The 9,740-nt window shown below is 40.8% G+C and overlaps 1 protein-coding gene across 6 annotated transcripts in view; it reads right to left on the bottom strand.

The window, feature by feature from the left end:
* Positions 1–7,864: 7,864 nt before the first annotated feature.
* Positions 7,865–9,740, bottom strand: part of Tmtc4 (transmembrane O-mannosyltransferase targeting cadherins 4) — a 62,638-nt gene continuing 60,762 nt past the window's right edge. For 5 of the 6 annotated variants that reach the window (XM_074043040.1, XM_020160886.2, XM_074043042.1 and 2 more), the window contains one exon: positions 7,865–9,414. In XM_074043040.1, coding sequence (XP_073899141.1) covers positions 9,266–9,414 — 149 coding nt within the window. In that variant the 3' untranslated portion in view covers positions 7,865–9,265. The remainder of the gene's footprint in view (positions 9,415–9,740) is intronic. The other variant, XR_012436157.1, reaches the window with a different exon arrangement.

Genomic DNA, 9,740 nt, shown 5'->3' with positions numbered 1-9,740 from the left:
CGTGGAGCAAGGCAGGCAACACTGGGACCAATTCAGCCTAACTTGCAGAGGTGTGAGTGTATTATTGGAGTAATGAGGTTTGACCATGTATCTGGTCTGACCTGGTCAAGTTGGCATATGAAATTAGCCATCCCACTAAGCAAATAAATGTTTTTTTTTTTTTTTTTATTTCACCCTCAACTCACCCATCTGGCCAAGCCCCTGGGCACCCCTGTCACTGTCTTATCTTGTCATGTTGGGATTGTTCACTTTCCAGCAAGTTTGTAGAGGGAAAGGATGTATCCCTGTGTCTTGGGCTCTGGTTTAGAAAATGATTGTTTTTTTAAAGTCATTAACTTTTGGAGTAATAGATAACCATAACTGTTACCAGAACTGGAGGTACTCCAGGGAGACAATCTCCAAAAGGGAGGAGGCCTCTGCCTGGCCCTTAGATACCATGTTGGTGATGCCACAAAATACAATTTTAGGACACATAGAGGTAGAGAAAGTTTATTAGTGCCAGGCGCTTGTGGCTCACACCTGTAATCTTAGCTATTCAGGAGGATCAGGAGGATCGCAGTTCGAAGCCAGCCCGGGCAAATAGTTCCTGAGATTCTATCTCAAAAAACCCTTCACAAAAAAGGGCTGGTGGAGTGGCTTAAAGTGTAGGCCCTGAGTTCAAGCCCCAGTACTGCAAAAAAAAAAGAAAGAAAGAAAATCTATTAGTAAAACAAAGCAAAGGAAAGATAGAGAGATAGTACACAACCCAGACATGAATGTGGATATATCTGATAATAGGTACCATGAGTGTTTTAACATCAAGGGTATTTATAGTGAAAAAGTGGATTGGGGATTGGCTTGAATTCACCTTAGGGAAAGTGCTCCCCTTTGTTCTGACACCTGGTATAGTTAGTTGCTTTTCTGTTACACTGTCTTATTAATTGGACTGGAAGATTTCAAGGTTGGCCCACTCATTAAATTTGAGTCACTATGACATAGATTTTTGAACATCCCTTTAAATCAAGGTTGTGTCCTGCCAGATGCTCCCTTCAGGACAGCTGTCCATCCTTGAGTACTTTTCTTTTGTAGACACTTTGTGTGCCCAGAGGTGTCATTTTCTCAAGAGTTCTTTCCCAGGGTGAGTGTCTGTCCTTAAGATATCCTTGCTCAGTTCTGAGAGCACTCTAATTATTTTTGGGCAAGTGGGCAAGGTCAGGGGAGAGAGCTGCTCTCTTCCCCCTTTTTTTATTCTTTTTACCAAATGTTGCAGATTGTTGAGGGGTTTATAAAGTTTTAAGCAAAGAAAATAGTGCCTATGTGCTTTTAATCAAGCCATTGATTAAGACAGTGTTTATCTCTGAATTCCTGGCTGCTGTTTCCCATGCCTCATTTCCCCAATCTATCCTGCCTCAGAATGACCTATTTCTAATCAACATTTGGAAGTTGGTAGAAAAATATTAGCAACTGTGGAAGAAAGCAATCATACAGTCAGTTGGTGAAAGACAAAATGGAAACAGCTGTGCAGGTACATTTGGACTTGGGTCCAAATCTTGAAGTAAGCTCTTTTCCAGAAGTTAAGAAATAGCTCAAGCTTTTAAGGAGGTTCTCAGCTCTCAAAAAAGCAGGGTAGATTGTAATTCCAGGGAGGGGATGCACATAAGACCTACAATAACCAAGAACTTCACCGTTAAACAAAGAGATTTAAAAGGTGTGCCCCAGAGAAAAAAAATAGGACTCACCCAGCACAAGATAAAAGAGGTTATTTTGCAAGAATTGTGTCAGGAAAGATAAGCAGAGGTCTTTCTTCATTTCCTCTTCTTTGCTCCTTCCTTCCCTTCCTTTCTTTCTGACAGGGACTCACTATGTAACACAGGCTGGCCTTGAACTTGTGATACTCCTGCCTCAGCCTCCTACGTGCTGGGATTACAGCCATGCACCACCACACCCAGCTTAGTATGTATTTCTACTTAAAAACTACGCACATACTCTTACATAATCATAATACCATTATCAAAACAAACTTAACATTCATTATAGATTGTCTCAAGAACGTCATCTTGTGGTCTTTAAATTTAAAATTAGGAATCAAAGTGAACTTTTGCTTACATGCACGCGGAACTGTTTATTATTTTTGCTGGGTGGCTGTCTGTACTTCACATGGCATTGCACTGGGAGACACATATGGTATCTAGGTGTCCCACTTTTATTTTTGTTTTTTGGTGGGACTGGGGATTTAACTCAGGGCTTCGTTCTACCACTTGAGCAAGCCCCCAGCCCTTTTTGCTTTTTTTTTTTAAGATAGTGTATCACATTTTTGACTACAGTTGGCCTTGGACTGCAATCCTCCCACATCTACTTCCTATGCAGCTGGGATTACAGACGTGCACCGTCACACCCAGCTGGGTGTCCCACTCTTTTTGATCCTAAAGTTGGTCCGTGAGCTTAGCTGGTGGCAGCCTAGACTTTGTTGCAAAGCTGCTATAAGCCTTTCCTCCTAACAGTTTTATTCATTGCTGATCTTTGCCTGAATCAATTAGTTCATTTGGGGCAAAAAAAAAAAAAAAAAAAAAAAACCACAAAGAAAGGATGATTTTCTAATTGCCTTTCTTTCAACATGTATCAGCTCTGACTAATCCATAAAGAAGACCGCTTCATCAGCCTAGTCGTTTGCTTGTCTTGTGATCTTGAGAGGATGCTGAATCTGGACTTTAGACATTTCTGGGCCTATCCACCCAGGAAAGCCTTAGGGACCAGGAAGAGAAATACAGACTTTGTAGGCATACAGTAATGTTAAAAATCAATTTCATTGCAGTAATTAGAAACAAGAAATGTTCTCTTTGAAAAAACAAGTTCATTTGCTGGGTAGGCACCATATACTCACCTCCTACTACACCCTAGATGAGTTCTGCCCACTGAAAATATAAAGTGAGGACTGGTGGAGTGGCTCAAGTGGTACAGCACCTGCCTAACAAACATGAGGCCCTGAGTTCAAACCCAGTGCCACCAAAAAAAAAAAAAAAAAAGAAAGAAAAATATAAAAGTAAGCTACAAGTGCAAACCACACCTGAAATTTTTAAATTTTATTTGTGTGTGTGTGTGTGTGTGTGTGTGTGTGGTGCTAGGTCTCAAACTCAGGGCCTCATGAATGCTAGGTAGATGTTTTACTACTGAGCTATATCCCAGCCTATACAGATGCAACTTTAAACTTAGTAGCCACATTTAAAAAAGGGAAAATTCATCAGCATAATATATTTTAATGCAACACAGTCATCCTTCGGTTTCCATGGACAGTTCATTCCAGGCTCCTCTCAGAGGCTCCAATCTGTAGGTGCTTAATTTCCTTATGAGAAATGGCACAGTGTTTGCATAGAACCTCTGCACTTTCTCCTGTGTACTCACAATCTCTCCCGCTCATGATATCTAACAAGTGAAATGCTACGTAAGTAGTGCCCATGCTATACTGTTTAATGACGAGCAAATAGAAGTCTGTATGCGTTCAGATCAAATATTTTTGATCCAAGTTGACTGCATCCAAGGACACAGAACCCATGGACATGGAGAGCTAATCTATGCCTAAAACATTATTATTTCAACATGTAACAATATAAAAATCGGTAGCTCATTATTTCTTCATGCCAAGTGTTGAAAACCCAGTGTGTATTTTCTGCTTCTAGCACCTCTCACCTTAGACTAGCCACACACTAGAGTGCCACCTTATTGCGCAGGGCGCTTGTAGACATCTCATTAACTGTCATCTTCACAACAACCTTGCATGTTAGGTATAATGGCCAGAACTTTTTCTGTTTGAGGAAATTGAGGCTCAGAGAGGTTGAACCTGTAATATGGCTGCTGAATGATGAAGGTGAGGTTTGGCCAACTGTACAACTGTATAGGGGCGGATGCATCTGGTTCCAATGGGCCTTGTGACATACGGTGGTTTTATGTCCTTTGTAGGACCAAACTCCACCTAATTTGGGGTTCCCATTTCAAGCCCCTCTCTTTTTTTTTTTTTATTTGTCTTATGAGAATGAGCATTTTTTTTCTTTTTTTTTTCATTTTTCTTTTATTATTCATATGTGCATACAAGGCTTGGTTCATTTCTCCCCCCTGCCCCCACCCCCTCCCTTACCACCCACTCTGCCCCCTCCCTCTCCCCCCCCTCAATACCCAGCAGAAACTATTTTGCCCTTATCTCTAATTTTGTTGTAGAGAGAGTATAAGCAATAATAGGAAGGAACAAGCGTTTTTGCTGGTTGAGATAAGGATAGCTATACAGGGCATTGACTCACATTGATTTCCTGTGCGTGGGTGTTACCTTCTAGGTTAATTCTTTTTGATCTAACCTTTTCTCTAGTACCTGTTCCCCTTTTCCTATTGGCCTCAGTTGTCAAGCCCCTATCTCTCAAAGGCTTCTGTCAGTCTGTGCTGAACTAAGACCCTGACACCTCAATCCCTCCCACCTGCACCCCATTCATCCCACTGACTCCTACATGTTTCTCAGCTTGGTTCTGGTTTCTCTAACCCATTGCCACTTAGGGGGCACCAACTGACCTTCATTCCAGCACTGGACACTGGAAATGTTCTCTCTGCTGCTCTGCTCCCATCCTTTTGGCCTCTTCAATTCCTTCCTCACCAGCAAAGTGATCTTGTCGAAACATAAACCTGACCGCGGTCCTCCTCTGCTTTGAATCCTTGGATGCTTTAAGATAAAGACCCCTTGCTCTGTGACCCTGGCACCAGCTGGCTCCTGCCACCTTTGCCAGCCCTGTGAAGTACCCCTGCCCTTCCTCCTTGGACTCTGCACACCAAATACTTGCACTTTCTCACCACAGGGCTTTGTGTATGCTGTTTCTTCTGCATGGTCTGGGTTTTTCTCAGCCTTGTTAGTACAGACATTTTGGGGTAGATAAAATCTTTTTGTGGAGTGCCTGTGACCTACGTGGGTATGCTGTGTGAACCTGACTAAGAGTGGCAGGGAATGAGAAATAAGACACACACAGACATATAGACATAAAACATAAAACAGAAAAGCTGGGGACGGGAGGGCTGCACGTTCCTGGTGGGAAACCTGAGCACCTACCTGAGCCAGACTGTTTATTTTATAGGCCAGTACAAAGAAAAGACTCAGGTAAAAATCAAGCTTCAACAATTCTTTGATCTAAGGTGAAAGGAACGAGGTCTGGTGGGCTAATTTTCCTAAGGCTAATGAAGTTTAATTACGACACATCAGTTCTGGAACCATCAAGGCATGCAAGACACCTTGTCTAAGGTATTGATTAATCTTGGCATCAGGGGGTCTCCTAACAGTTCTGGTACTTTATGTAGTTTTGCATCAGGGGGCTGATATGTGGACACAGCAGGTTGTATTCTTCAAGGAGATGTGAGAACAAAGGTCAAGACACCAGGTACTGGGAAAATTATGGTAGAAGAGTCTTTGCAAACTCCATTATTCCCAGTCCAGAATTCATGCCTGGTCTTCAATAGTGGAGGGTTATCCTGTGCATGGTAGGATGTACAGTAGCCTCTCCCCTCTGCCCCACCCCCAATCTGTTGTAACAAAAGTATCTCCAGGCCTTGCCAAATGCCTTCTAGAGGGCAAAGTCTCCCTTGATTGGAAGGAGCTGGTCTAGAGTGACTTTCTAACGTTATTAAATCGCAGCTCAGAAGTCACTATCACATGAAAGCCTCTCCTGACTTCAGGTTAGATTGGAATTCTTCACAGTTAGTAGTCATAGGATTATGGTTAGTGTCTGTCAATATTCACCCATTCTCTGAACCTGATAGCTCTATAGTGGACTGGATTGTTCACTGCTCAGAATAAGGGATGTCAACCTACTCACCTTTGTATTCCCAGGCCTAAGAGATCTCTGCCATGTGCAAGCAGTCACTATTTATTGAACAAACGAGGAAGTAATTTTATTTTTGGAGGTACTGGAGATTGAATTCACCAGCCTTGTGCTTGCTAGGCAGGCACTCTACTGTTTGAACCCTGCCCTCAGCATCTTTTGCTTGTTTCTCAGATAGGGTCTAACTTTTCCCAGGCCAGCCTCAAATCTTGATCCTCTTACCTCTCCTGCCTGAGAAGTGGGGATTACAGATATGCACCAAGATGCCTAGCTTGTTATTGACATAGGGTCTTGGTAACTTTTTTTTTTTTTGCAGTACTGGGATTTGAACTCAAGACCTATACCTTGAGCCACTCCACCAGCCTTTTTCTGTAATGGGTTCTTTTGAGATAGGGTCTCATGAATTATATGCCTGGGCTGGCTTCGAACTGCAATCCCCCTGATCTCTGCCTCCTGAGTAGCTAGGATTACAGGAATGAGCCACCGGTGCCCAGCAAGGGTCTTTCTAACTTTTGCCTGGGCTGGCCACAAACTTCAATCTGCCTCCTGAGTGGCTGCCCTACCACATCCAGCTGAACAGATGTATTTAAGATCTTATTTGCTATAAACACAGATGTTTTTTCCAAAACCCAACCTATCATTTATGGAGAGTCTACTGGACAAAGAGATTCCCATCTTATGAGGTAGGTCTTTAAAGATGAAGAATGGGCTTAGGCAATGCTAAATGATTGCTTTTGCCACAGTGGGAGGGCCAATACCTACATCTGTCATCTCAAAGTTCAAGCTGTTTGAATATAAGTATGGATACAATGTTCAACACCTTGACTCAAGGCTGTCTTCATGTGACATTTTAAATCAGGAGCTTGAAGTAAAATGTAACAACCATGATCAAGAAATGTGATTGAGCCAGGCACCAACGGCTCACACATATAATTCTAGCCACTTGGGAGGCAGAGATCAGGATCGTGGTTCAAAGCCAGACCAGGGCAAATAGTTTGTGAGACCCTATCTCAAAAATATCCAACCCAAAGCAGGGATGCTGAAGTGGCTCAAGTGGCAGAGTACCTGCCTAGCAAGCATGAGGTCCTGAGTTCAAACCCCAGTATCTCCCCCCGCCCCAAGAAAGACTCAGAACCCCAAGGAGCTCTATATTCAGTAGGCAATGGCTGACAGGATGAAACTTGAAAACAAATGCCAGCCTGCATCTAAACTGAAGCAAATCTAAATGAGTGAAGAACCAGGTATATACTGCAGTCACACAAGCTAAAAAGCCAGCCAAACAAACCTGTCTGCCAGGTTTCAACAAGGTGAAAGAGAAGATCAGATTTACCCACACTTGTTTAGACACTGCTCTCCCAAATTGTCATTAGTAGTCAAAACATTAAAATAAAAAAGATAGTAGCCAGGCATGGTGGTGTATGTCTCTAATCTCAGCTACTCAGAAGGCTGAAGCTGTAGGATTATGAGTTTGAGGCCAGCCTGGGCTACATAGGGATACCCAACTGGGAGCCCATCCGCTTCAGTTCTGTTAGGAAGGAAACCCATGAAACAAAGAGGATGGTTGCCTTAAGATAGGAAGAGAAGGAAAGAGAGCAGGCGGGGTACACTTCCAAAATCTGCAGAGATAAAAGACTTCCTGAAATATCCATCAACTAAATGACTGTTTTCTCTGGAAAGAAAACAGCCACAGAGGGACTCCTGAGAGATGAAATGGCGAGAGTTGAGGGAATTCTTTAGTAGGCAGGGGTCCAGAACTGTGCATCTCAATTTGACACTAAAGTTTTAGTGTCAGACAGAAAAAAAAAAAAAAAAGATCCTGAAGGAGCTTTGAGAAGAAATATTTTTTCTTTACTCTCAAAAAACAAGTACCATTTCAAAAAAAATTTTTTGCTTAAAAAAACCCAACACAACTTACATAGTACATCTATTACCTGCCATGCTAAGCACTATAGGAAGATAAATAATAAGAGCCCCTGCTCCCAAAAGATCTATAAATTGTAACTGAATTTTGGGACCATTTAAGAAAAGTCTGTAACACAGCATTTTCAAAAGATCTATTTCAACTACTGATATATTTCAACTACTGTAAGTTACAATTGCTGACTTACAACTCTACACAGATTTGTCCCCCCAAAAGACAGTGTAGACAATCAAATTCATCTCAAAGTGAATCTATGCACCTCTTTCTTTGCACTTGGATAACTTCATAATGCAATTACAAGATGGGCCCTAAAGTCAAATAGAAGTTACACGGCAGAAAGGATGAACTAGTTAGTCACTTCGATTCCATTTTAAGGGAAAGGAGGATAAAAAAGCTTACTAACCTCAACAACATCTGACAAGAGCTCATATGACACTTTCATGACAGCTTGTGTAATAACTTTACTGTATAAGAAATTACAGATATTGCATAATTAGGTCAACATGAGAAAAAATAAAACAAGTAAACATGACTATTTTGATGAAATGAAACAGGAAAAATAACCCAATTCTTAAGAATCTTACAAAGTCCCCAAATATGATTCCTTTTGAGAGAAAATTTACCTCTTGCATTTTTTGGATAGAGTAATGTCTTGTAGTATCATTAAGCAAAATGGAAAACCATTTCCCAGTTAAAAACAATACAACACAACATAGATGTGTAGCCCTCTTAACACAGAATGTAACAGAAACAAAGACAGCAGGCTGTCTACTTTTGCCTAAGGCATGGCTGGAATAGCCTATCAGCACTGACAGTTTCTACAGAATATTATATAACCTACTGGTATTAAAACTGCACAAGTTGGAAAATACAAAAAAAAAAAATTACAGGAGTCAGTTTCTTCCTATTCAGGAAAAAGTATCTAGATATACCAGATGTTAAAATTTTCAATTCTTCTTTCATTTTTTTTGCCTTGCTCAATACATAAAAATACAAATAAATACTTCCTTATAAACAAAATTCATGGTATATTGTAAAACCATTAAAACCCCAAAATCTTAATTTACTTTGTCATTAAATAAAAATGCTAATATACAGACACATTTGATATTTATATAAATTGTACAAGTCTGTCATTTCCTAGTCACAAGTGAGTTTTAATAATACTAGTTCATACACAAGGCTCACATCTCAAATACAGGTTTAATGCTAATAAAAGCTACTCAAGATAATATTTTCTCTTTTTTCTGTTTAGCTAAAAAAAGGTTTCACTTTTGGGATTTTAGAATTACATCTGAGTTGTCTGAAAAAATACAATTTCAAGGCAAAAACCATATCAAGCATTCAAGAGTATATTGCTGGTGCTAAAATCTTTTTGCATGTCTTTGTTTTCATAGAAAAAATTATAGTAAAATAAACACCAGGTCTAAGAATACTAAATGGTTAAACATAAGTACATAATATTAGTGACATGCCTCATGCACGCACAGGCACAAACTCAAAATACAAAGGAAAAAGGTCAGCCATCTTTCTTCTGCATTTGTTCTAGCTTTCTTCTTAGAAGACCATAATTCTCCTGGGTGCCTGCTGCCATGGGGTCAAGCTGCAAGGAGATTTCATAGTGTTTCTTGGCCAAGTCGAGATGTCCCCAGCGATGATACAGCACAGCTGAAATAGCAGAGATGAATTTCACTGGAAGCGTTTCTGAGTAACTTGCAGTATTCCCAACCACTGTACAAAGATCTGTTATAGGACCTTTACAAACAGTTTTCAAATATCATTGTTTAAAAAAATATTGTTTGTACTACAAACTTTATTGTAAACACATGCCCCGGCGACTGTCCATTTAGCCCTTTCCAGTTACTCCTAGGCCTCTTCTTATCACTAGATGGGACTTGTCAGCCTACAGCAATGTTATTATCTCAATGCTGCTATGAAATTTCCAGGAAGGCAGGCTGGTTAGGGTGGGGCCATAGCCTAGAGCTCTGACTATG

Source organism: Castor canadensis, chromosome 10 (genome assembly GCF_047511655.1).
Source record: "Castor canadensis chromosome 10, mCasCan1.hap1v2, whole genome shotgun sequence".
Lineage (NCBI taxonomy): Eukaryota > Metazoa > Chordata > Mammalia > Rodentia > Castoridae > Castor > Castor canadensis.
Note: the sequence above shows the minus strand (reverse complement) of the source record. Positions and strands in the feature narration are given on the sequence as shown.